Source organism: Blennius ocellaris, assembly GCF_963422515.1.
Source record: "Blennius ocellaris genome assembly, chromosome: 19".
NCBI lineage: Eukaryota > Metazoa > Chordata > Actinopteri > Blenniiformes > Blenniidae > Blennius > Blennius ocellaris.
This window is the reverse complement of record NC_137668.1, coordinates 16,477,912-16,505,339: the sequence shown is the minus strand read 5'-3', so window position 1 is coordinate 16,505,339 and position 27,428 is coordinate 16,477,912. Positions and strand designations below refer to the sequence as shown.

Here is a 27,428-nt window from a genome sequence, read left to right as displayed (position 1 = left end):
AAAGTTCACACTTGAACTTTAAGGCAAAGTGTGTTTCTGTTTGGTGGATTTTAATTCACACACACTTTTTGCAGATACACAACAAAAACACTTTGAAAGGCAAAAAGTCCACAATTTGGTATGGATACAGTCTAAAACTTAGCTCGATCATACTTCTGTTGATAAGGACCAAAGTTTATAAACACAGTTATTTGCCCAAGTACAACAAATTGCAGCTTTCATGCAAAGGCCCCATAAACAAATTTTCATTCACAAAAAAGAAAAACAAAAGGAAGTTATTGCAAGATAAACAAGCAGTGTAAACACCTCAGATATCTACTCTAAAGCAACACTGGTCATTGAATAGATTTTTTTTTTCTCAATATAATCTATATAAATACACATATGAAGTCCTTTCAACGACGATAAGAGATTTCCAACATTTGTAATACAGTCACTGACGGATTTGCCTTCTTTTATGATATATGGATATGTAATAAAAATGTATATAGAGAAAGATTTAACAAGAACATCCAATAACCTGCATTCATAGTCTATACTCAGAGTGCGCAAAATGGTTGTCATCATTGTCTTTATGCTACAGAGTTGTTTCTGTGACTTTACAGGCAGCATTATAGCCTTTATTTAGCTACAAATGTGATTTATATTGCCATTTAAAACCATAATAGCTGCACTGGTGCATTGGTATAACGAAGGGAGTACGAACAGAAGATTCCTTTAAAGGCTATGAGACGACCACAGACATATAGCAAGCCCTACCTTTTAGTTAAGTGGCGTGTTTAGAGAAAAAAAAGTCCCTATCAACTCTCGGGTCATTTATTACAAACTTTTCTTGTGAATTAAAAATAAAACTCATATCAAAATTCATCGTGTGCCCAATTAAGCTCTGCAACTGACACAAGACACAATCCTAAACAATCCCATTTTATACATCAAACAAAACCAAGAAAACCAACAAGCATGGAAATAAACTGGTGTTAGCATTTATTTAAATTCACAGTAGCCTGGATGCAGCAGAAAAATATTCTTTGGATTTAAGTTTGTTCACTTCACTGACAGATGGAAACGTCAAGTGCCATTTAGTAAAATGTGAAATGATGACAATCATGGATATAGCAGTGATCCTACAGTATATAAAAATGAAGGGTGTGAGCATTTGTACCTCCTTGGAGGGGGGGAGGGGGGGGGGGGTGGAAACGACAAACAATGAAAACATACCTTTATACAACATCTTTTTAGACGTGATATTGCAGAAATATCTCTATTTTTTTTTTAAACAATTTATGCTGGTATACTCTATACACTGGCCCTTTATTTGATGAAATTATTGCATTGTAGGCTTGATTAAACCTCCCATATAACGAAAAATCACTATAATATTCCCATAAGAGCCTATAGAGACCTATGTTATCTTTAAAAAAAAAGATCCTTTGTGGATTCTTTGAAACGGTCAACTATTTGTTGTATTTCGTTTTATGGTGTCCTGGACCCATTGTTCATCTGTAGTGAGTAATAGTGATAGTAATAGTACTTTGTGGTATTTTATCTGCTGTGGTAACATTAAATATTCCTGTAAGTAGAGTTGTTGTTTGTTTTTTTTAATGTGATATCTCTATAAAAATCTATGGAAGGATTACTATAGGTTCTTTTTCGTCTAGGGGATGTTGTTACTTCTCTGGAAATCAATCGCTGTCTGATTTTTCGTCTTTCGACGTGACGGTGGCATGATTGTACAGTCCCTGTGCCATCAGGTGCAAGGCCAGACTGTTTTTAGTGCCGGTGGCCTTCTTGATTTTGGCCCTCTTGTTCTGAAACCAGATCTTGATCTGGGATTCGTTCAGGCCCAGTTCCTGCGCCAGGTTCTGTCGCCTCTGCTCCGTCAGGTACCGATTTGTCTGAAACTCCGATTTTAGTCTTTGCAGCTGTTCTGCTGTGAAGGCCGTCCGTGGTCGCTTATCCTCTTTGCTGGTCGTTTTCTTCTTTGGTTTGCGAGATCTCGGCCCTGTGGAGTGGATAGGTGGGTGTTGGGGGTTCACAGACACGAACACAAAAACAATGGTTTGTCAGTGTCAAAACATGGTCATGAGCAGAGAAAAACAAAACATTTAAAATGTCATTAAAAATAAATTAAAAAAAATATATTTATATATATGAATGATAACTAAATAAGAACGTGTGTGTAAACCTAATTCATTCTGCGTAACAATATTCCACCAAGCACGTGAATGCATTATTCTGATACTTCGCTGTCAGGGTGGCGCGTTCATGTGTATCCAAAACAAGTGCGTAAAAGTGCATGTTTACAGAAAGTAAATTTTTGTTTGACTTATTTTCGAATCGTAATCAGTGTGTGTTTACATGACTGTTCGAGTCGCTGTCTTATTTGTCATATTAAAAAAAAATGCTTTTTTTTTTGTTTGGTTTTGCTGTATCCATAAAGTAGTGTTGTGGGATCCTTCAAGAGAAAAGAAATGATGGGAAAATATAGATACGTCTTCAAAGAAACAAGCAAAACGTCTCCTTGCCTCTCTGTGTCCGTCCATCTGTGTCCAAAACACACACGCACACACACACACGCACACACACACCACACACACACACACACACACACACACACACACACACACACACACACACACACACACACACATACACACACGCGTTGGCACTGCTCATAGTAATAAGTGATAATTATCAAATAACACTGCGCAACCATCACTACCACCACTCAGCCATTGTTTCTTGGGTCAGTTGAAGGGGGAAAGAAAAACAGGAAAAATTTCAGTGCAGCTACTTTGCATTTGAGTTTTTTTTTTGGGCCCGATTGAAAAGCTCCTCAACGGACAAACGTGAACAGAATCTGAGCAGCTCGCATTAGATACACATTAATTTTCCATCTGGATGGAGGCCTGTTTGGTGGAGCCATGAGGACTGGGTGTTTTTGGCCCTTTCTTTCCAAGAAAGTGCACAAAACATAAAATAAACGACAAAGTCCGGGTTGAAGCTTTACTCATGAAGCAACGAGTATGCTTTTTTCCCCCTCCAAGCACCGCATGTAAAACTGCATGCAGCTCTACAACTCGTAGTAAGTCGCCTACGCTACTCTATATAACGTTACATAATGCATGAGAACAAGTTGTACTCCACTTTTGATAGACACTACGAAAAAAAAAAAAACTATTTCAAACTTCGTATGGACAAACAAGCTTATTTTCTATTTTTTTTTTCTAAAAGGAGAGTTTAGAATAAACATAAAAGCACTATACTGATTGGTTGATGTGGCGATCGCTGTGTAAACAAATGCATTTCCAAATTGCCAACATTCGTTTTGTGACGCTTTTTCACAGCATAAGCAACTGCGAGAGCGTAAAATAGTATTTTGCAGAGCTGCAGGTTTACTGGAAGAGAAGCAGCCTATCAGAGCGCTTACGTTTTACTATATGTAGGTATTATCATATTCATAACCCGAGGAAATTTGCTCGAAGACTGCCTGAATGGGAGGAGAATTCTGTGTGTGAAAGCTTCAACAATCACCCGTTATTTTACGTTTTTTTTGTTTTTTTTTGGTCGAGCTTGTCAGGTTTTCCTTTAAAAAAAAAATACAAATAAAATAAAAATACTATTAAATTCCTAATTAAAATATAACCCTGCCCTCTCCTCGGAATGGGTTAGGGTTAGTTTTCATTTCCGTGTTATTTTTCTACATCGTGCACGGACTCGTTGCTTGCATTTTCTGCCCCTAATTTCGCGTCCTGAGTGAAGCAATTCTTTAAAAGTTTTTTTTTAAAACCGTTTTTTCTACAGGATTTAGGTGATTTCAGTGTGCGCTCCACAGCGCGGCTTGCTCTACTCCACATGCGAGAAGTCGGTCAAGGCATCCGGGGTCAGTGTTACGGGGTATTTCAGGTTACCCGGGAATACGGTGGAGTAAAACGCGCGCACGGTGCCACTAACCTGAAGAAGGCCTGTCCGAGTATCGGGTGCAGTAGACCCAGGCTGGCCACAGCATGGGCTGAGACGATGCTGGGGTTGAGCTGGCTTGGGAACTGTCAGAGTCTGAGCTTAGGCACTGGTCTCCATTCTCTCCTCGGGGTTTGAGGGGCTCCTCGGCGGCTATAGCGGGCTTCTTGGCCCCGGTGACTGTGTGCGGAGTGGAGGTCCCCTCTGCCGGCACCGTGCTCCCCACCGGCTCGGTCTGAGGAGCGGCGGGGCTGCTATGGCTATCCCGCGACGCACGGCTGCTCTCCTCGCGGTTTGCGCTCCCGTCCTTTTTCCGGCCGAAATCCGGCCGCAGGATGTTGTCGATGAAAAAATTGGTGACCCGGTGAGGGATCTGCAGGTTCCCCGGCGCCTGTAGCAGGGGAAGGATGGCTCTGTTGGATTCATCCGCCGACTCCTGCCGCTCCACCTCATCTCTGTTGCCGTGATCATTTTCTTCCATACTGATTCACTTTCCCCGCTTTACTCTCTCTTTAACCCCTTTGTCGCTCTCTCCGCTGCGATATAATAAGCAAGGAACTTCTGGGGGAAATCGGATTGTAAAAAAAAAAAAAAAAAAAAACAAATAAAAAAAAAACCAACTCACGCGTAAAATAAATTAAAAAAAAAGAAAACTCAAATTCTAGTGAGTGCCTCGGACACCATGCAAAGCCTTGCGGTAGTGTCCTCTGAGAAAAGCATACTTTTTTGACATATATTCCCTCAATCTCGGGTTACAAATGACACCGTGTTGCTAAAACATTTGCCATTTGCGCACCGTCCAATTTAGTGTTATCCGATTTCAGTTTGCTCAGCAATGCCTACACCTAAACTAAACTAAGGGTAAATAAAGAGGCTCCTAAACTGATGCTCTAATACTCTCACTCTGGAGTTTTGTTCTTATTTTCAATACGAGCCCCCCGAGTGACGTTTTCCCACCGTCCTCCCAGACACGTGCCTTGGACCAATCGGATGGCAGAAACCAGGCCATGTGACGCAGACTCCAGAGCAGTCTACAAACGCCCATCCTCTCTCCGGTAAAGAGAAAGAGTCCTGGACGAACGGGAGAAGCCTAATTTAAATCCACTGCATGCGCCCACATACTCCCCCAATATCTCATTTGTGTTTATGAATCTGTGACTTATTTATTTCATTTCTGTGGAGTTTTTGGGGTCCGAGTGGAAACACTGCACACATCAGTTTGTTTGTGTTTATTCAAACAATGGGAGATTGGAGCATTGGTTGTCTAAGTGGGCTGCGGGGACCCCCGGGGTCCCAGAGCAGGCAGGGATTCCCAATAACATTATGACGAGCACGTTCTTTCTGTATGTGAATAGCTCATTTACGAAAATGTTGAATTCCTGACTCTCTCGCATGGACACTAAAGCTGAGAATAGTTCAATTGTATCACCAAAACGAGGGGAAACCTGTTAATATGAGGCCATATAAGACCGAAATTCATCAAAAAATAGGGCCAGTGGCCTCAAGCAAATCTAATTGAGGATCCGAGACATATAAATCACCGAGTTGGAAGATGTGATCCAAACCTGCACCTTTATACAACACTGAAACCCTGCTGGTGGATATAACACGCAATTTGTCTTCTTTCCACGTCGTTATAACACCTGTAAGGTCAACCGGACCGAGCAACTTAAAATCACTGCGCCCTGGCCAAGGTTAAATGCGAAAAACAATATTGCTGGATGTCTACATGCTCACACTCTGACCCAAGAGTGGAGAAGCAGTGTTTTTATTTAAAAGTGCATTTCAATCTGCAGACATTTATCTGTTTGGCCCATAGTAACAGCACATGTGGCTTCACTATAGTGTGGATTTTAACCACTCTGATTCGCTGATCGTCTGATGTGTCATGCTTCCTTCAGTCGCCTCATAAATGACCACAAAAACGCATCAAAACTAAAAAACGTGACAGTGGAAAAAGACCCTTTTCTGCCTCATTTCAGACACACGGGAATGTGTGGTAAGTATTTCGATTCCCTCCTGTGACGCTGCGGTCGACCAAGAACTGGGTCCATATCCCTTTAAAAGAAATCAGTGATGCAAACAAACTGTTTTGTGAGCTGTGCTCGGGATACAGAGTCGCGCCAAAGACAAAACTTTGAGGAACTTTGCTGACCGGCGCTAAGTTTGTGTTAGTCCTCCCAGGACGCCGGTGGCCGGTTCTCCTCTGCTGTCTGAACCGGAGCTGTGCGTAAAAACAGGGAGGAACCGAGGAGGACCCGAGGAAACTGAGTGAGGAGCATTTTTAACCATTCATAGCACATTTCTTTTTATTACTAGAAACCTTTGTCTTTTCCTCTTCCATACTTTTCGAGTAGCGCCTTTTTTGGCTCCACATTTCTCAAATGAACTTAAAATGCATAACCTATTTAGTTGTATAATGTGATATTTTGGACACCCGGAGCCAAACATTTATTATGATATGACTGTATTCCTTTAGTTTCAACCGTGCTTTTAGACACAGTGAAAGATGGCTTTGAGGCAACATCCAAAATAGTGTTAATTTGTATTTTTGGCACGTCAAAGCCTGTAATTTCAACGCACTCGTCTAAGCCAGGTTTTGTCCGGCGTGCAGGAACATCACATTCTTAACTTTTCACTTGTTAAATACAGGCTTTGTGTGGATGCAAAGTAATTATGGTGAATGGCTATTGCCTCATTTTTGCAGTTATTGGACTTAATATGCCTTTGTGTTAAACTTGCCATGGCAAGCATATTCCCAACAAATTCACCAAGTGCAACATGACGTGTTTCTTCGTATTATGTTTACCCTTGCATTGTAATTGGATTATTATTTTTTTTTTTTAATTTATATCCTACCTGAACAACACCCAGTCCTCCTGTCTCACATATCCTCTACATAAAAGGCCCAGTGCAAAGAGTGAAAGTTGGGAGTGAAAGATGTAATTAGACAGGCCACTATCATGCTGCGATTGTTTCTCACTTGTGAGGGGAAGCGCAGATTAATGTTGAGCGCTAAATAAGCAGCAGACAATGGATTCACAGACAGGCCGTTACCGCCTGGGCTTGGCCTCTAACCTCGCAGCAAAACATGGATGTCTAGAGGAAATGACACCATTTCAGACTCTGAATTATAATCAGAGCCATTGTGCGCAGGGAAAAGTTCCGCATAGCACGTCAATATAAACTGTTTTTCTTTTTCTAGCCATATGCTAAATTTCCTAACAATGTCAACTGATTACAATAGAAATAGAAATATATATAACGAGCCTTATTTGAAAGTTTGAGTTGGATAATGCTTTTAGAAAAAAAATATAAAAAGCAGTATCAATCTACTCATTGTAGTTTTTCTACAAAGCAAGCTTTTGAAGAATATAATATATATCTCATAAGCTGATTCTTTGCGGAGTGCGTGAGATCCTCACTATTATAAGGCATCGTCTGTTATGCTTGAAGGCATGTTTTTAGTTCACACTGATGAAAAGACAAAAACAAACACGTCCCTTTTCACAATTACCCCTTTACTTATGGCTAATTCCTGCGTCATGGCAGGTTAGGCAGACTTTTCTACTAGACTTTTGTTGGTTGGAAATATCTCTTAGTTCAGAATGTCCTGGCTGATTAAGGGTTAAATGGTGCTGTAGTATTCTAATGATTTGCATATGAACATTAGGCGTGTGTTTATTTTCAATTAAACCGGGCAACACATGACACTTGAGGCTAATAGTTTATTGAGTGGGGATGGCCTTTTTCTGTGATGGGTTGTTTGGCATCCCTAAGCTATATTGTTATCTCGTCTTGCTCCATATGAGCTATTTGGTGGCTTTGAATTATTTGATGTCGCCAATACGCACTATGTGGGATGTTTGTTTATGTTCAAGTTATCATATACACCAACCATTTAATTTTAAATATTTAAAAAAAATACTCCAACCGCTTTATGACAGTGAGCTGCCCAGACAGAAATCGGAAACAGCGATGCCATTTGTTGTTGTTTTTTGTTTGGGTAATTATACATATATATATTATACATATATATGATCACGTTCAGCGAGAGACAGATCGCGGTCATTTAGAATATAAACAGGTAAAATGTGGCTTTAGATCGGTGTGTTTGCACTTTCACGTTTTTACGCACGGTCCAGTGTCCAAACAGCCATGCACCTATAGAAAGCAGTGTTTACACAAATATATATATTTAAAAAAAAAAAACAGTCTGAGGAATTAATTTAAACCACATCAGATAAATGTATCAATGTTTAATTTGCTACAATTTACAATATATCTTTAAAACACCAAACCTAAAAAAAACCAACAACAACAACAAAAAACCGTCATGTCAAATATATTGGCAAGGAATGTAACGTTTCTTTAATTCACAAACGGGTCTAATTTATCCATAGTTGAGTCGCCAAATTATTAATTTATTTTGTTAGTTTTACTATTTTAAGGACGAGCATCTAAAGAGGATGCTTAAAACATTGGCTGGATGAAATTATTTCGTATGATTATATTCTGTTCTTGTTCATGGAAGCAGGGAATATTGATTATTGCACTTGTCATGTCTGTCAGCTTCTACTAAATAAGTGAATGTTTCCGTTTTCGCCTCTCTTTTCTTGTGTTTGTTGGAGAAAGCACTGGAGCATCCCCTGATTTGCAGCAAAAGGGGTTAAAAACGCCTGTTTTTGAACGCACACGTTTGAACGTGGATCTCTCTCTCTCGCTCTCTCTCTCTCGCTCTCCCTCTCTCTCTCTCTCTCTCTCTCACTAATCCATGCGGCCTATGTATATACTGCAACTGGGTCTGTTTCATATGCACTTATAGCTCCACTACCCCTCCTTCCTCCTTACACACGCACGCGCACATGCATAGGCATATACACACCCCCCCCCCCCTCTTACTATAATCAATTGTACGCTCTGTGCGCATGTGCCCTGTCCTTGAGTTCCTATAACCTATTTTTTTCTGTTTTTTTTTTTTTTTTTTTTTTTAGGATCGTCTGATACGTCACCAGCCCTCACTACTATGAAGTACTACAAAAGGTGACGCGCAGAAGGAGGATTTGTGAATGGACGCCGTGATGTGTGCCAGCTCACAGATCAGAGGGCGGTGGGACCTCTGCAGATGCACCCTGAGCCCCCACCACCACCACCATCACCACAACCACCGGCCCCATCCCAGCCCCCTCCCTCCCGGTCACCATCCCTCCCTCCAGATGAATAGGGGGTCTCTATAAGATATCGGCTCTGTCACCGTCGCAGGGGTCGGAGCAAATCCTCCAGCTTCCTGTGCCTTTCAAAACCTGAAAGCGCGTCTCTCCTATTTGATGATCCTGTACCATTTTTGTTTCGTTGTGCTTTTGTGGACCTGGAAGCTCGCTGCCCTCCTTTTTTTTTTTTTTTTTTTTTCATCCCGGGTCAGCCGAGAGCATGGCAGCAGAATTAAGAAAGATTAGATTCGGCCCTAATTGCATGTAACCTAAAATTCAAATATAAAAAAAAAACAATCAGTAGAGCAAAAAACAGGCCATTTAAAATAAATTGCAGATCATTTGGAGTGACCTCTGAGTGGTGCTTCGATGTTTTCTGGCGTTTTCCTGAAACGATTGTTTCGGGGGGGAAAGATCAAAGTGGACAAAAAAAAAGTACATTTGTATCCGAAACAAATATACGTGTTTCGTGCATGGTGCACTAAGAGGTGGATATTGTCTGAACTCACTCACACTTCTTCATTTATATCCATCTGCGTAAAAGCCACATTTGCAATGCATGGCTTACGAAAAGTGAAATAAACTCCGCACTGAGGTGTTGCTTCTCCAAACCTGCTCCAATTTCCCTTTTTTACTCATCACACATCACTCAATGTAAATGATGTCTATATCGTTTCTCCTCGTTTGTACGTGTTTACAGGGGAATCCTCTGTGGCCATGGCGTACTACAGGGCGGCTGCACTTTGCGGGTTTCAACCCTTTATAGGTTTTAATAACTCTTAATCCGCCTGATCGGTCTGGCGTAGATAAGTCTCATTTGAATTGGGATTGTTCTTAAGGAGCGGCTCGTATTTCTCCACAGAAGTCTCAAACAGAGCTTAGCACGAACAGCCGCACCACCCTGCGCGCAATTAAAGCCTCGGATAAATTAGACGCGAGCTAATTGAATGCAGCTGAGTTCCCATCAGCAAACTCCTCAACACTTCACTATATGAGCAAAAAAAACAAAAAAAAACAGTTGATGAGTCACTTATAATTATTTTTTTCCCATGGTTTTTAATAGTTTGTTTTTTTAATGTCAAAAAGTAAGTGCACTTGAAACACTCCGGGGTATATCTGCATCTTTTTTTTTTTTTTTTTTTTTTTACTTTTTTTATTTTATTTAGAAAATAAACTATATTTAAAGAAGTTTTTCGGTTACTGATGAAACCCAAAATGCACGAAAAACTATTTTGGTTTATAAGTGAAGACAGCTTACAACATTTGTGGCAAAATCAACTTTAGACCATATGCATTGTGTTATTTTGTGGCAGATGATTATTTGACGTGTGTACGTCTAGCCAACACTTGGAGACCCAATTATAAAATCGAGTTAAAAAAAAACGTATAAAGTAGATAAATTATGAGGGTTAACGCCCAATTGACAGACAAGATTCACAATTTTTTAGGAACTCCTTGCAATAAAAACGCACAATAATTTTAAATAAGTACGACATTCATAACGTTTCTGTTACCTTGAAGCAGAATCAGCCAGTATTGCAGACATTTGGATGCGTATACACCCTCAAAGTCCTACAATTGCAATCCAGTTAATCTGGGGTTAACTGGTGAAATAATCTTTAATTATTTAGCTTAACATAACCCGAAAGTTACTTTTGGGAAGAGATCACCGCACTAATGAATATGGAGATTTTCCTTTTAGCAGTGGGTAAAGACAACAGCTGAATTTTAGATAGAAATTAAATGATATAAATATGCAAAGATTCTTACAAGAAATATCGAAGGTCTGTAGGAATAACAGCTTGAAAAAAAACGTCTTTCAGACTGAAATCAAACTATGTTGGATCAGAGACTATTAATTGTCGCTGTGCTGACATAAAAAGGTTTGGAGACAAAATAGTTTGTAGACGGAAAACGATTCAAAGAAGAGGAATTCACTGATTTGTACGTGTGAGCAGGATTTTATCTTCCACTTCTTTACATCTTATGGTGGGAGTGGCACTTGTTATTCTCATGTCAAAGAAACAACGTGTTAAAAGTCATGAAAATATCGCGTTTCTCCTCGGATTTCCTACAGAATTGGTCTGGAAACTCCTGACACTCAACTGGTGTTTGGCCTGCAGCCTCCATGACGCACTGCAGTTTGCAGCTGGTCTGCAGGGCTTCTCACAAAATCCCGACGTCTTACTTGTGACAGTAAAGAATGAAGTGCACGTGGTGGCTATTTCTGCTGCGTTAATGGGTTTACATTCTCAGTCATACAGAACAAATAAGCTACTACATGGGGGGAGTTTGGGGCAGGTTAGTTTGAGAGGGACCGCAGGGGGCATTTATGAATGAAAGCTTCCTCAATAGAAAAGCCAGTGTAATGTAAAAAAAGAAAAAAAAAAACGGAGTGGAAAAAAATATAACGAGAGAGATCTGATCCACCTGATCCCCAGTGATCCCATACTCGGTTCTGCTCGGTGGGCCCCAAACGTTTTTGGTCACCTGGTGCGGGTCACCCGGAAGGCTTTGCGGGGTTTGGATGGTCGGCGTGCCACGTGCACCTGTCCCGCATGGGGAAGGCGGGACAAGTGGAGGAACAGGTGAAAAGCACTTGTTACAGGGGAAACTGTCGTCTTCAGAGCAAGTGTGCGCAAAACAGGTATAGTGCAGTTCAGTATGTAAAAGGTTTTCTAATCATCATCATCATCGCCGATTCAAAAGTTTTACTTTGAATGGATTTGCTTTTTTATGTCTCGTTTCATGTCGGACTTTCTTCTCAGTGCAAGAAACAATTCGTGTTATGTCTCAGGGTCCAGCTTGCAACTTTAATTATAGTGTGAAGAGGTCAGTCATAAGCGGTGATCCGACCCCTTCTCCCTGTGTGGCATCGCGCCCTGCGCCGTTAAACTCGCCAAAATAGTGCCGGACTCCCCTGAACGCGCCATGTGCCACACAGTCCCTTTCACCCCCAGTGCACCTGAGTTGTTTTTACCCCCCAAGGAGGCGGATATGTTGTGAATTTGTCACTTATCGGGGGCAACGGGGTTTGTCAAAGGGCATTTTTAGGCGCAATAACTTTCCCAGATGGTTTTCCAGCCTGCCAACTTTGTGCGTCTCTCAGCAGCGGAGTGCATCGCCAGCGCGCCTGTTGCTCGAAATATCCCTGCGCCTACTAATGAAGGACTAATTAAAACATGACAAACATCGACCTTTAGTGCATCGTAAGCAGGGCTACAAGCGTGAGTTACACTATGCTAATTAAACCCCCACTTTGACTACGTCCAGTAGGTGACATGGCACATAATTCCTTCCATGACCACGATGCTGATCAAATCTGGTGTGATAATAAACATGAAGATCCACACGACAAGGGTGTTAGATTGTTAGGACACTTAAAATACGTCAGTCATAATTTCTTATATATCAACCATTTCCATTAATATGGGAAAGGCTTGATCTCCGGACGAATTTTGCAACTTCACAGAAAACATCATTGATTTATCCTAAACTTGTTTTTTTTTTTTTTTTTTTTTTAAAGATGTGTCTAAACAGTATTTGTAGAACCTTTATGGAGAGAAATTATGTGAGGATTTCAAACTTTTGGAAATGTTTTTCGGAATGTATTGTGAAATTTGGGTAATTTTGTTCAGTTCAAAACAGCTTTGAATACATACAAGAATAATAATGATATTCACTATTATTCATTTTTTTAAATTCCCCAGGCACAACATTTATAAAAAGTTTCCAAATATTGTTAAGTTTATTCATGTGCTTCGTTTATACAAACTAAGGAAGGTAATTGTTTTCTGGTTTTGAAGAGTATCCTGTCATATCAAATTCTTCTATTGTAGTGGTTAAAAAAAACAAGAAATAGACACAGATATTGATCCATCCATTCATCTTCTATACCTGCTTTAGCCTTAGTAGGGTTTCGCGGTTAGATATTGACCCACAGTGTGATTTTTCTTTTTAGCCTTAGACTGTGTTTGTGGGCTGAGTTTTTTTTTTTTTTTTTGGGTGTTGTCTGCCTCTCAGGATCTATCTTGCAATGGAAATGCTCACCTTGATTTATTCCATCAGCATTTATTCAGCTGTTGTTATTATTACTATTATTATTACCCTGGTCGATTTACAGACTCTGATCTGAGGTGTAAGATGCACTGGGTGTGTTTAATTTACACTGGGACAGATTTGTTTGGATGGCGTGCATAATGTGTCATCACCTGAGGTTTATGCTGTCATTTTATTATTGTCCTGCGGAGGAAGGAGAGGAATCAACAGGAAAGGCACATGAGGCTGAGCATGCTGACTGAACTGATAAATCCCACATGACATGATCTGTTGTTTACACTTTTAAAGATGATTCTGTATTAGTCTGTTCTGTGGCTTTTTATGGAGGTGGTTTCAGTTTGTTGTGATTTAGTTTGGATTTTTTTTGTGTTTTTTTTTTTTAACCAGAGCACCGGAGGGATGACCAACCACAAAGTGTGAATTACAGCTTCCTAAATGAGTAAATGGGGGCAAAGGCGTGACCGGATCATTTCAACCCCAGACAGGGATAGGCCGAGAAGGCAGTGAGCAGCCAGAGACTGCCATTTGAATGGGATCTGAGAGGTAATTTGAGCTAAAATGGAGTCCACTTCTGAGCCACTCTCTCAGCCCCCCCATGGCATCCACTGTAATTCATTATTCCTGGCCAGCACTGAGAGAGGCAATGAGCGAGGGCAGAGGACAAGAGTGGACCCTGCTCTGGTGTAATGAAGACTCAGTAGACCTAAACGGCTTACACACACACACACACACACACACACACACACACACACACACACACACACACACACACACACACACACACACACACACACACACACGCAATCTTTCATTATATATCACAGAGAGCAGGACATTAATGCCACTGAAGACCTTTTGGTAGAGAAATAAGAGTGTGCAATGATTTTCTCCACACTCAATCCATTTCAGTGACCTTTTCGATCATGCATGTGACTCTTCCCGGCTCACTGCACTGTGAGATAAATATTCCAAAAATATTACCCCTGCCACTGTTTAATATATTATCTCTCCAAATCCAAAGTAATGTGTTTATTTTTCGGCCGGAAGAAGCTTCCAAAAAATTAATAAAAAATACATTCTGATATGATTTGTTCTCAATATGCAAAGTTTCAAGCATATGGAGCTCATTTCCTCAGATCAGTTAAATCACTCACTGTTTTGCTCTATAAAGAACACAACCCTTGTTCATTTGGGTAAAACTGGTTGGGTGAAAAAGGTTAAACTTGCTGCTGAGCAAGACACTCCTGTTCCGTGTCCCTCCGCTAGGGGTCTATAGATGGCATGTCCAGACAAGCTGAGAGGATAAATACTGTCATCTGGTGGTAACAAAAGCCATCACTGCTGAACACAGTATTGTGTTGTAGCAGTTTGACTTTTGGTGTTTGATTTAGTGTAATACATTGTGTTCTTTTCATCAAATTGCACTGCCACACAGCTGTTTAACACACACCCCTGTTTCTCACCCTTAAAGATATAAGTTGCATAGATGTGACTCACTGCAGTCTGGAAACACCAAACAGCAGTTTAGCAGCAGAGACACAGCATGAATCAAAGCAGAGGCTGACTGGGTTTGATTTTAAACGCGTCTGACAGGCAGCCTAAGTTGACAGGAGCTCCTTCAGACAGGAAGTGCAGCACAGAGAGGCGTTCAGAGGGAGTCAGGCCACCAGCATTCAGGGAGGAGGACAGTCAGTCAGTCAGTCAGTCAGTGAGCCGCTACCGCGGAAGTCAAGATGTACAGCATGTTAAGCTTCTGTTGTCAAAGTGAATGACACTGTTGTATTGTAACATGACATTGTTAATTCACATGCTCCAGCGTGTAGATGATTCTTTTTTTTTTTTTTTACGTGATCTTTATTGACACCAGTTAAGTTGTCATTGTCAAGTGAGACCTGTTAAAACCAAACTTTAAATACAGTGACTGAATCAGGTGTGTCATGTTTGACATATTCAATGATCATATGTTTCAGGTCCTGGTGAAGCTGATGTTTGCAGAATAAGAGAAAGCTGTTTTTCCTAGTTATGAATGACGACATCCTTAGCGTGTAAGTTGTGGAGTATCATGCCAAGAACTGACTTATAGATCAAGTTGCACCAATCTAAAGTTGTTTTTTTGTTTTTTTGTTTTTTGTGTGTTTTTTTTTTTTTTGGGGGGGGGGGGGGGATGACCACCTGACCATGATGAGCAGCAAGTGAAGGGTGATCATTGTTTTCAGATAGTCTGTTCCAGCAGCTTCTAATTTCACTGCTCCCTCCAAGAAGATACAAGATGGATCAAAAGGCTTAGTTCTGCCCCCAGAATTTGCATTCAGTGGTGGAAATTACTCACCTTATTTTGTCCTTTAAGGCTGAAACGTGTCTCTAATGGATCTGCTAACAATTCCTATTATTATGAAACCTCACAAGGAGGGTTGACATGAAAGGAATTAGAAAATAATTTGTCCAGAGTCGCTGTGATTGCCTGGAGCCAATCCCAGCTGATTTGGTGAGGCAGTGTATATAATGGACAGATCTCCAGTCTATCATTGTGATCAATGTATGGAACCTTTACTAATTTGCGAGCTATTGCCCAATGCCACTACATCAGTTTTTACTGGATATGCAAGGATTTCAGAGATCTGAAAAGTAAACGTAGAAGGTACATGGAATGTAGTGCAGTAGAAACCCCAATATTTGATCTGTACAGAGGTGGAAAAAGCTTTTGAACACCACAGAAATATAAAAATATACCTCAGGTTACTTCCCACTGCTGGAAACAGCTGAGACGTTGTGAGGTAAAGTACAATTAGTGTGCAAAAGTCTGAAAAAGTAATTTAGTCTTCTACTGCTTCTGAGGAAATCTCCCAAAGCCAAACATGCCTAGAAGTTCTGGTGCGACTCAACATGACAGAAGCAATTTCTAACTCATTTAAGAACAGGACAGGTTCTAAAGGCTGTGAAGTAAAAAAAAAATGAAAAGAAAAAGAAAAAAAGTGAACAAAATAACCCCCCAAAAATTGCACATTTGTGTGTAAAAAGTTGTTTAACTTTTGTTGTATTCATGTTAACTGGCAGTTGACTGACTGTAACAAATTATAGGCCAAATAAGAGAATTTTAAACCTCACAAAAGGTAAAACGAACAGACGAAAAGCAGTCTGCCGGCACAAACCTATGTATAGATGGCACAAATCAATAGATCGGATGGGCCCCGGCTTGTCTCCTTGCCTTGGAGGAAGGATGGGAAGACAATGATGGGAGAAGGGAGAGAGGGGGCGCTTTTGGCAATGAGGAGGCGCTCTAATGGAGTCTTTCAGTTTTGCTGTGGCTGGAAATGAAAGGAGGTTGAAGCCTGGCCAATTATTCTGCCCGGGAAGAGTGAGACACTGAAAGCAGAGGGAGAGCGAAGATGTGGCGTGTGGCGCTGGACCGCTGCCCCGAGAGGCATGAGGGGGAAAAGGAGAGGGTTAGATAGATAGATAAGTAGAACAGATACATAGATGTATAGAGAGCCTCTCAGAGTGAGGGGCTGATTCAGAATAGCCTTCAGATATTGGCCCCACTCCCAGAAATTTCCCCCAGTGCAAAAGGTTAACTGTCAGTCCCCCGCTAGGTATAAATAGAAGTCTGCCCTCCAGAAAGGCGTGTTCAGAGAGGGGGTAGACAGAGGAAGCAGGGGAGGGGGGGGGGGGGGGGGGCAGTTCCTCATGATCCCAGTGACACATGGGGGCGGAGGAAGGGGTGTTTACAGGGTTTTTGGGTGGGTAAGGGAGGGGGGGGGTTCCTACAGAGAAGAGAGAAAATGCTGGCCAAAGATGTTATAATGGGTTCGGAGACTGACGGAGACCCGGGACAAAAGAGCCTCCTCATTTATTCAACTGAGCCGTGACAGCAGACACAACAAACGCCATCATCAGCGCCCCAGAAAGCCTCAGTGCAATTGAGCTGCGGCTCCACTTGACACCCAAATAAGTCCGAGGGCTGTTGTTTTACCAAAAGCTAGAAAGATGTATAATTAGTGTGTAATAATCACTTCATGTACGTTATATTCCCCGGATGTAAACCCAGAGTTTCAATATTGTTTCCCTCCTCATTAGCTTCAACACAAGTGTCAACACCATTATTATTAACTTTTGTGGAAAAAATACCCAACTAATTTCTTAATCAGACCAATTTAAGAGTAATGTTGACACAAAACAGGTATTTTCAAAGTGTTTTATTTTTCACTTAAATCCAAGATAGCAAAAAATGATACACAGCTGAAATAAACAAACAACAAAACTCTAAAACAAAACAAAAGGTGCTTCACCACCTCAAAAAATAAAGCTTCCTCTTCAGTTGAGCACACCTGAATGTGAACAGAGTCCATCTGAAGTGACCTGCCACAACAAAGTATTAAAAAACAAATAATAATCATGTTTCCTTCAGTAATGCTACTAAATGAGTTTGTTTTTTTTCCTTACAACTTTGACACAATACATCTTTTTCATGTCGTCTCGCTGGTGAGTCATTGGTTTTGACTCTGAAGGCATGTGATCTGACAAAAGTTTACAGAAAAGAAAAGATGTTATTGCCTTTTTTTTTGTTGAATGATCCATATTGCATATACTTGTATGTTCAAATTTTTTTTTTAGCCTCCGTCAGAAATAATAAATAGAAAAAAAAAGGAAGGAATAATCGGCTCATGTATAGTCTGATTGCACTTAATCCTCTAGACCCCCAAAACACTAACATACTGTTGGTCTAGTATGGCAATAATACCAGTCTGATTACATACACAAGCCATTATACATACAAGCAGTAATGTCATTATACAAATGATAAAACTAAACTGTTATAGTGACAAAAGCACTACATTCTATAATACACAGGCAATCACAGATTGCAAATCGTAAGTAATAACGCCCTGCCCTCTCCATTAACAGGTGTATGTTCCCAAACTACCACCGCCAGTTTGAGGATACAACTTTGAAGTGGAAAATGTGTACGATCATAAAAGATGGAGGTCGGTTTCTATGGAAAACAAATGGCCCGTTGAACACTTCCAACACGTGGAGCCCTGGTTACAAAAGGTAAAAATACACTGGAAATAAGAGTATCTATTAGTTGCAGCACACTTCTGGTACATTCCTTCGCAGCGTGCTCCTCCTGGGTGGCTGCTTTCTGCCCTCCATACGCACATTGCCGACATTTTTGTCAGTCCAAACGAACGCTTTGTGAACTTTCTCCCTCATTTCAAAAAACAATCATTGCCGTTTGCGTGGAACTGATGTGAAATTGACAAAACTAAACTGAAAATGTCTCCGAGTGCTTCCTAAAAGGCAAAAGCCAGGGTCTGGCGATTCTGGGTATTCGCTGGTGAATATGACTTCTTGTCACTGAGGAAATAGAACGGGGTGTATTGTGGGCTTCAATTGTCTTTAGATATATTGTGAGTTTTAGAAAAAAAAAAATTATACACAAGTAACAAGCAGAAACTGATTGGGAATATACTAATTGGCACATCTTACATATTTCCTCTCTTCATTCAACTGCCATTCATTAAAAAAAAAAAAAAGACTTTGGGAGATGTGTTTCTTTCCTCTGAGATCTTCATATAATCAGAACTTATTTTCATCAACTAAATTTGTTTTACTGCCAAAAGGAAGCCAGCATAGCTTTTCACACTCAAATATTAATTTCAGGATGGGAAGAATCATTCGATATCAAGCAATGTATACATTTGGTTCGGGGGGGGGGGGTCTTTGAACACTTGCTGAATAAATACTTCAATTTGGTTTGATTGGGAACATACATCTCTCCCCGTGTCACTGTGGTGCCACTCGGGTCACTGAATACATTTCTGTATGAGAATGAACCGTCTCAAAGCAGCATTTCCCTTTTTTGACCCTACTATATTCATGCTACGAAAGACAAAAAAAAAAAAAAAAAGACACATCAGACCCCTCATGTCCTCTCTTCTATGACCTGGATACATTCACACTAAAGCACACATCCACCCCACAAAAAACAAAACCCGTCGACTGTTCACTTCAAAGAAGACCACAGAAAAAGGCAAACTGTCCTCCCGCCTGGTGCGAAGGGAAGAGAGTCTTAATGCTGACGGAGTAGAGGGCGGGAGGGAGAGGTGGTTTGGCCACAAGGAGGTGCAGAGGACATGGCACGCGTAGAGGAGGGGCTTTTCTGATCTGCACTTTGTCATGACAACAAAGGATGGAGCAAAAAAAAAAAACCCAAAACAAAGAGTCCTTTTTCTCTTCTCATTCTAGACAAAACTGATCAGCGTCCATCCAGTTACTCGCTAGTGTTTCTCTCTGCTGGTCTGGGGTTCAGCCATCAGTCCATATGAGGTTTCTCAACGCCACCCTGATGAGAGAAAAGATGTCTTCAGTTAGTAATACATCAATATGGTACAATAGTTAGAAATTCAATGCAAAACTGTGATTTCTTAGTTTGAATAGAGAAGACATTAAACAATGGACAACAAGCTTCTGTATCGTTTCTGCAGTTTATGACTGAACAGCTTTGACTTTTACGGTCAACATATGAATCACATATTAGTTTCAGTTTTACACAAACTCAAAAGTTTCAGCTGAAACCGACCATTTAAGACAAATTAAAGGTTTTTTTTTTTTTCCAATGACTTTCTGTCCTTTCAAGCAAATTTAAACTTTCTCAGTTCCTTTTTTTAATGTTCCCCCCGCCATCAAGTGAACATTTTGTGGAGAATGTTTTGCTTGCTCGGCAAAGATAAAGCTTGTTGTCAACAAAACTTTCAGTATATGCAGGGTTGTTCGTGTCGACAGTTTACACTCTTCAATCACTGACTCAGGCAATTCACTTTATGGATAAAAGTTTTGACAAAGATTGGAGCTTCATATATTCTCTGGGTTTCTTCCCCTGAACAGATTTGCTCCACTGTAACTTGTTCAATGCAAAGAAACAAAGAAGTAAAATATCACTAAGGAAATCCCCTCCTTTCCATCTTTAATATGACCTGATGCAGAGAAACAAGGGAAAAATGCTTCAAAAAAAAAAACCCACGAGTGGAGACTTGTGCCAACATTCCTCGGGCCTCATCACAAACAAAAACAACGAGTAGCAAATGACCCTCTGGTCAGCCGAGTCCTGACTGGCTCTGTGTCTCGGCACGACTGTGAAAAACAACAGCTCTTAATCTGCTTTCACGCTTTCACTGAGTCAAACTGAGGGAGTGACGGGACTCTTACTTTACAGACAGAATGAGGTGAGGCTTCTGGGCAGAAGCTTAATGGAGACATCAAAAGCTGACGTGATGGGATAATTATGAAGGACGGGGGCGTCCAATGCTCTTTGCACAGAGTTAAACCGCCTGACAATGTTATCTACTGCCATGTTTCGCTAAACAGCAAGAAGTACAGCATGTGTGGAGCAGGGGAGCGGTTTTAAAAAGTCATTATTTTCTGTTTAGGTTTAGGCAAAGTGCAGAGACAGTGGTACTGATCTACTGTGGTTTGACATTTTTGAGCAAATGATTCTCTGTTCACAGCACTAAAGACGTGATCCTGTTACCAACTAAAGGAATAGTTTGCTGTAAAACAAAGTGAAAACAAACTTGCTCTTTAGGCCACAGAGCCAACAGCAGCAATAAACTCAAATATTAAAAACGGAGTGAATGTTTTGAATTATATTTTATACCAGTAAGAATCTAAAATGTGTGTCATGATCCACTTTATCTGACAAGATATCCAATAACAAACTGGATTTTTTTTTTTTTTAAATCACAGAAACAAAAACAATTGCTAAAGTTTTGTAAAGAGCCATTTCTCTGGACATTATGTTAGAAATGTAAAACAAAAGTCATTTGACTGTGAAATATGTGGATTATGGTGGAAGATTGTTTACATCACAACTTTGTTGCCATTTTGTCAGTACAATTAATGAAGACACTTCTAAAATTAGCAAATAAATTTGACCAAAGTACAAAAAACAAGTTTAATAAGAAATAAGTTCTGTGTTTTAAGACATTCTTCATTGGGTTAATTGGTTGGTAGAGACTGGATGGGCTCTGATAAAACAGCATGTGGTGATATGATTCAACTTAAAGAAAAATAAATCTCCGCCTTGCATGTTTTAGTTGTCACTCTGCTTCAACACACCTCATTTCAATCACAGAGCTTCACCTAATAACAACCTTTAATCTAAAGTTAGGGTGTGTTGTTGCAGACAGGCATCTGAAACACGCGGGTCAGTGGTACTTCAGGACCAGGCACAGACAAACGCTGGGTTAGACTGGAACGGATTATAAATAGTTGCAGACTTTACCATAGCCAGCTGGCGTCCTATGTTACCCACAGTAACACCGCCCGAGAAGAATATGCACGGGAGCCAGGAGCGCACATACAAGAAGTCTGGAGATGTATACCTGAAATGGAAAGGGAACAAGAAAATAAATTAATAAATAACAATAGTTTGGGTCACTCACAAGGTTAAGACGGATAAATAAGAACTTCACGTACGTCTGCTGGCCTTGGAGGCAGAATGACAACAAAAATCCCCAACAGACATCATGTAACTAATGACAACTTTCCCAGTTGAACTTCATTTTAATGCTCGCACCAATTCCAGACACAGTTTAGTCTTTGTGTTTACAGACTGAAATAGTTTACTCTTCACCATTAGATCTACTAAACCTTTACAAAGTATTCCGGACCTACTTTAACTCTTTTTGTCCACACTGTGTTTACAATGTGTTGTTTTTATCCCATGCATCCTTTTGTCATAAGTGCCATTGCTTCCTCTGCTGACATTCCTTTTGTTGATATGCCATTAATATATCTTCAGACACTCTGTAAATGACCTATAAAAACACAGTAAATATCTCTGGTGGGCTCATGTGAGCTGCATTTCCTGATGGTACTCCAGTGATGCGGGCGGGTGAGGACATCGGATCCCACGCAAGAGAGCAGCCATCATAACACTTCAGGGCTTCCTGGCATATGTCACTTTTGTTTTTGATAGCAGGTGGTACCGGTATTTCCAGCTTCTTGTACTTCCTCAAAGTCAGAATTGAGTTTATACAAGGCGATGTCGGACTAAACACTTGCACAAGGCAGCCGTGTTTTCGTTAGTGCCACATTATAACAACAACCGCACCTTTCACATCACAGTTTACTTTGCTCCGAAGGTAAACACAATTGTCTCCGTCGAAAAACTTACTGGTAAACGCCGTTGTAGACCAGCAGCTGCGTGAACACCGTGGCCAAGACGGCGGTGGTGATGCCCAGGCCAAAGCCGCTCCGGGACCGGTCGAAGGTCCACCACAGTCCCAGGGACAGGGCTGCCAGCGTGAGGGACAGCTGCACATTGTTGTCGAAGTCGAGTTTCTGGGTTACGCGACGTTGAGGACAAAGTGTATGACATTGACGCATGGCAGGTTCTTAATCAAATATTTGCATGGGCAGATGGCATCACTTCCCCAACAGAAGTGGATAAGTCCCCGGAAAGTTGCAGTCACGTACGACTATTGTGACAGTAATGAAGTTGAACTCTGGCAGGTAACATGACTGTTGGAAAAATTCCTTTACGATGTTACTTTTAACTGCGACTGACCGAATAGTTAATGGAAGGAATGTGATTCACTTTACTGGTGTTAAATATCCACATTCAAACTACATTTCTCTGAAAAACCGTAAGATTCACACAAAAAAAGCAATTATCTGTTATAATGACAAGTATATTGCAGCTTAAAAAGGTTGTATTTCAGTTAACAAGTGGCAAAGTCAGTTACATAGTGGAAATTATGCTTAAGTAAGAGTAAAATTATTTCTACTGGAAAAACTACAAGTACCCAATAAAAAAAAAGTATTTAACCATGAAGAAAGTATTTTGAATTTGTCACTTCCATTCCTTCTTCATGTCAAAGTAATGTTGGCTATTCTGTAAATAATAAAACTACAGGCTAATTATTATCAAACTGTTGTGGCTCATTTGGTGGAGGAGCTTGTCTTCCAATATCAAGGTCGGAAGTTTGATACCCCATGGCAACATAACCATGTGAAGAAGTGTTTCTGACTTAGACAGTGAAGTTGTTCCCGCTTATGGCAATGGTTGCCATTAAGTGTGTGAGCACATAATCTACAATTGCATCTCGTTTTGAAAGGATACAGCACTGGCGTGGTTGATGCCGACGAATACTGCGATACACCTCATGACGCTGGCCCACTCCCTCTTGAATTTGTGCGGCTCTCCCAAATGGCTGTCGAGGCAAGGATACAGCAAACCGACAACAGCTGCAAAAGAGGAACAAACGGGACTAAATTATACAAGATAAGCAGAAACGCAGTGGGAAAAACATCCTGTCATACAGCTGCTCTGACAAACTTTTTGCTGAAAACGCTTTTCCAGGAGTAGTGACTCATTTATATGCTTAAAACATCCTCAAATCTCTTGGTAAAGCAATAGAATTGATAAATATGTTCAGAATGTGTTGAGCCATTTAACCATTTGGTGTTTTGGTTTTAATCAGTTAGCTATTCATCACACATAACGTTTATGTGTGATGAGAAAAGTTTAGATTAGTTTGTGAAGTTATGATACACTAGTATTCCAATCTATATTAAAAAAAAAAAAAACTTTTCGACAATAAACAAAAAACATGTCTCGTAAAGATCTGTCAATCAAAAAGTGTTTTCTACACGTTTCAGCCCTGGGAAGCTAAAGATTTTTCTTTTTCTACATTTGAGAAAAAATTCGATGTTGAATTAAAAATAAGCCCTTTAATTGGGGTAGGGAATGTCACAGGCAATTAAAGTTGTCTGAATAAGGTTTTGGGTGAGAAATGCATGCAGTTTCCCTGATTACAAAGTAAACTAGTAACACAGTGCTGGCATGGAGCGGTCTCGAGTGAAATAAAGACGTTTCAGTTCTGTTTTGCTGCCCTGCAGTCCATGAGGGGGAATCCTGATGCAACCCCCACCTTTCCTCTCCTCTTACTCACTTCCGGGTTCCTGGCCTTAAAAGCACCGCCCCCTCAGCTCACCCGTTATGACATCAGCCAATCAGAGCACATCTTAACTCGAATCCGGCTGTTGCGGCCAATCAGAGCGCGAGAAACATTACCAGCTATATCAAACGAGTTTGTTTTTTTCCAATAACCAGACAAAACCATCAGGACTTGTTTATCCTGAGAGGAAACCTTATATAAGAGTTACAAAAATAAACTCAAGTGATGATCTATGGCCTGTTGATCATACAAATAAGAATTTATAACAAAACACAAAAAAACGCTTAAATGCTGCTCTGAAACAAATGAAACTGCACTATTTTGGTGCTGACTTTGTAAACAATATCTGTGGGTTGCACTTGCATATAGTGTATGCGCCAATGAAAGGTTTCTTATGTTGCTTAATTTAACACGATCACTTTATAAGAAAGGAGGCTGCTGCAGTTTAACCCCTCCCCACCCTGCATGTCTTTGTCCCCAAAACATGATCCGCAAACTAGTGAAAACCTGCATCAAACTGCAAAAAAAAAACAAACAACTCCCCACATTCCATTGAGGCGATCGATCACTCACCGGCCCCGGTTCCACAACACGGCGGGATCCACCAGGCGGACGAAAACAAAGTAGCCATGACCTCCTCTGGAAACAGGGTGACGTGTCTCTGGATCTGCAGGAGGTTGAGCACCAGGGCGAGGAAGACCCCCACCGCGAAGAGGACCAGACCCCGGCGGATCAGGTTGGCCGTCCGGACGTCGTGCAGCGAGCCGTAGGCATTGCCGAGCACCGAGGCGAGGATGGACATCATCTCCTCGGCTTTGGACGCCAGCCAGGTCGCTCCGGAGGAAGGGTGCTTGGTCTCGGCCGGGGATGACGAACAGGAGCAGCTCCAGCAGTGGTCTTCTAGCCGAGACATTTGGCACTTTGTGGCTGGGGGGGAAGAAACTAGCCATTAAACACATGCAGAGCTGCAAGCGGGTGTGAATGAGAGAGGAGGTTGTAAATCCTAATCCTCACCTTGATCTCCAGGAGTCTGGTGCAGACAGAAAGCTCTCCTCATCCAAGTGATCACACTTCCTTGCTTTCTCCTTCTGTCTCTGTAACACAAGCACCGCGATCACGTTGTTGGTTCACCTCATGGTTTAACACACACACACACACACTGCTTGCACCGCGCGCGCAGGGCTCATACCAGCCAGGTCCGCGGCTTCCTCTGCGGAAAACAATCACAGCTGTGTCGGGTGAGGCTCGGCAGCCAATGAGCGCGCGGCGGCCGATATGACGTGACGGCCACGCGACCGCCCCCTCGTCCGGTCCTGACGCGCCAACCAGGAGGCTGGAGAGGAGCTGAACTGAAAGTGGAAACAGAGAACTGCTTTAAATGGCAGGAAACATATGCAAGTTTTAGTATGAGGAGTCTCTGGAAGGCTAAAATTAAACCTGCATCCATGCAGGATGTTATAAGAGGCAGGGAGGGGTGGGCTGGTGGAGGAGCAAGCGTGGACATAAAGGCAGATAGTTGCTTACCTTAAAAATGTTATTCACCAGACTGGTTCAGTCTTGGATGTTAAATTCCCCAGTTTTTTTCTCTTTCTATGTACACCTGCAGGTTACGCATTCACGAGCCAACTCCTTCCACCTGCACCGGTGCTCTTATATAGATAGCTGAGAAATGGGGTTAGTGGCACAACCTTTTTTACCCTCCCTCTGATGTTTTTGCAGAATTTGAACTCTTGCCACAGTTTGACGGAGGTGTGGTTAGGAAGGGGGCTCTGGAAGGCAGGTACAGCCTCTGCACGTCAGCCAGCGATAATGCAAATGAAGAAAAGTTCAATGCTCCGATGACACAGTCTTTCAAGGACCTACAACGACATGGAAACATGTTTTGCAAGAATGTGTCTGACCCAGTCGTCAGGCCAGCCAGAGGACAGCCTGATCATAAGCTCCTGGCTGGGCCATTGCATAAGTGCAGCACTAAAACAAAAAAGGCCCTACATGTTTTGGCGCTGTCTGTGCCCGAGGGTATACAGAACAACCACAGTCACACCTGCAAACCCACATGTAAATGCAAAGTCAGTCATCTGCAAGTGATTCGGAGTTGTTTATCCAAGGAGACAGTCATTTTAACATTAACTGTAAAAAAACTAAACAAAACAACAACAACAACCAACAAACTCATATCAGCCTCTGGCATTTTGTAGAAAGCAGTACCATGGATTAATCTTTTCCAAACATGCAAATTCACTTGGAAAATTTAGTGATGCTTCATGACCTACAGCACATTTGGCAAACAGAAACTGAAAGCGTATCAATCAGATAGCATTTCTTTTCAATTAGCTTTAATTAAGATTCTCATTTGGTGTAATTAACTGTGCTATTGATGTCCCAGGGTATTATAGTCATTTGTTTTTTGGCAATTACACCCAGCTTAAATGCAAAACTGAAAATGAGATTTGCTCCAAAAAATGAGAGTGTGACGTGAGGACTGGTTTATGGTTGTCACCCATTGTTCAGCTTCAAAGTTTTGACCCAACTGCTAAATTTATCTCTTCTGGTTAAGGCTGATTTGAGGTGCCATGTGCAGGAAAACAATACCCCAATACTGATTTTTTTTTTTTGTGTGTTAAAAAAAAAAACAACTTTGTTTTTCTAAGACATAGAGACTCTGCAGGCACACAATTGACTCTTAAGCCACTCTAAAGATTTGGTTTGAGGGGATGGGTTTGTCCACTGCTTTGGATGGATTGGCATGAAATTTTGTGAAAGTATTCATTGTCTCCAAAGTAGGGCAAGTCATAATGACTTTTACTCTATCATCACAAGTAGGTCAACATTTTCTCTTATCCAGTTAAATGTGTATTAGCATTGGTTTTAATAATCTGACACAGAGTTTTTGTTTATACAATCAATGGAAGATATAGATGACTGGAGAGACTCTCATGGTCCCTCCGACATTTCCTTTTGTTCCCACTTTATCATTTGTGCATGTGAGTATAACATTCTCACAATAAACAACACTACAATTAAACACTCAAATTTAAAAAGAAGGTAAAATAGTTATGATGATGACCTTAAAGATCAAGGGTGGTATGGGATGTACGTTAATGCAAAAATATTCCCACTCAGACTTGAAGATCATTAAAATCCATTCTAGACATGTAGATCATAACAGTTTATTTTAACAGATGTACATATACACACAGTTATATAAACAGTTCATGCATTCCTAGAGCTAGGGTAT

At 41.0% G+C, this 27,428-nt stretch overlaps 2 protein-coding genes across 2 annotated transcripts; both read right to left on the bottom strand.

Moving 5' to 3' along the window:
- Nucleotides 1-1,682: 1,682 nt before the first annotated feature.
- en2a (engrailed homeobox 2a) lies at nucleotides 1,683-4,441 on the bottom strand (the record flags this gene model as incomplete). The annotated part of the gene is made up of 2 exons (XM_080514788.1): nucleotides 1,683-2,002; nucleotides 3,955-4,441. The coding sequence occupies 2 exons, from the start codon at nucleotides 4,439-4,441 to the stop codon at nucleotides 1,683-1,685; spliced, it is 807 nt and encodes a 268-aa protein (XP_080370914.1).
- A 13,003-nt stretch (nucleotides 4,442-17,444) lies between these two features.
- On the bottom strand, nucleotides 17,445-25,335 carry insig1 (insulin induced gene 1). Its single transcript, XM_080515304.1, has 6 exons — nucleotides 25,205-25,335; nucleotides 24,764-25,117; nucleotides 23,353-23,477; nucleotides 22,405-22,571; nucleotides 21,511-21,610; nucleotides 17,445-19,572 (listed from the first exon to the last, which is right to left on the bottom strand). The coding sequence occupies exons 1-6, from the start codon at nucleotides 25,245-25,247 to the stop codon at nucleotides 19,543-19,545; spliced, it is 819 nt and encodes a 272-aa protein (XP_080371430.1). The 5' UTR covers nucleotides 25,248-25,335; the 3' UTR covers nucleotides 17,445-19,542.
- Between the last annotated feature and the right edge of the window lie 2,093 nt (nucleotides 25,336-27,428).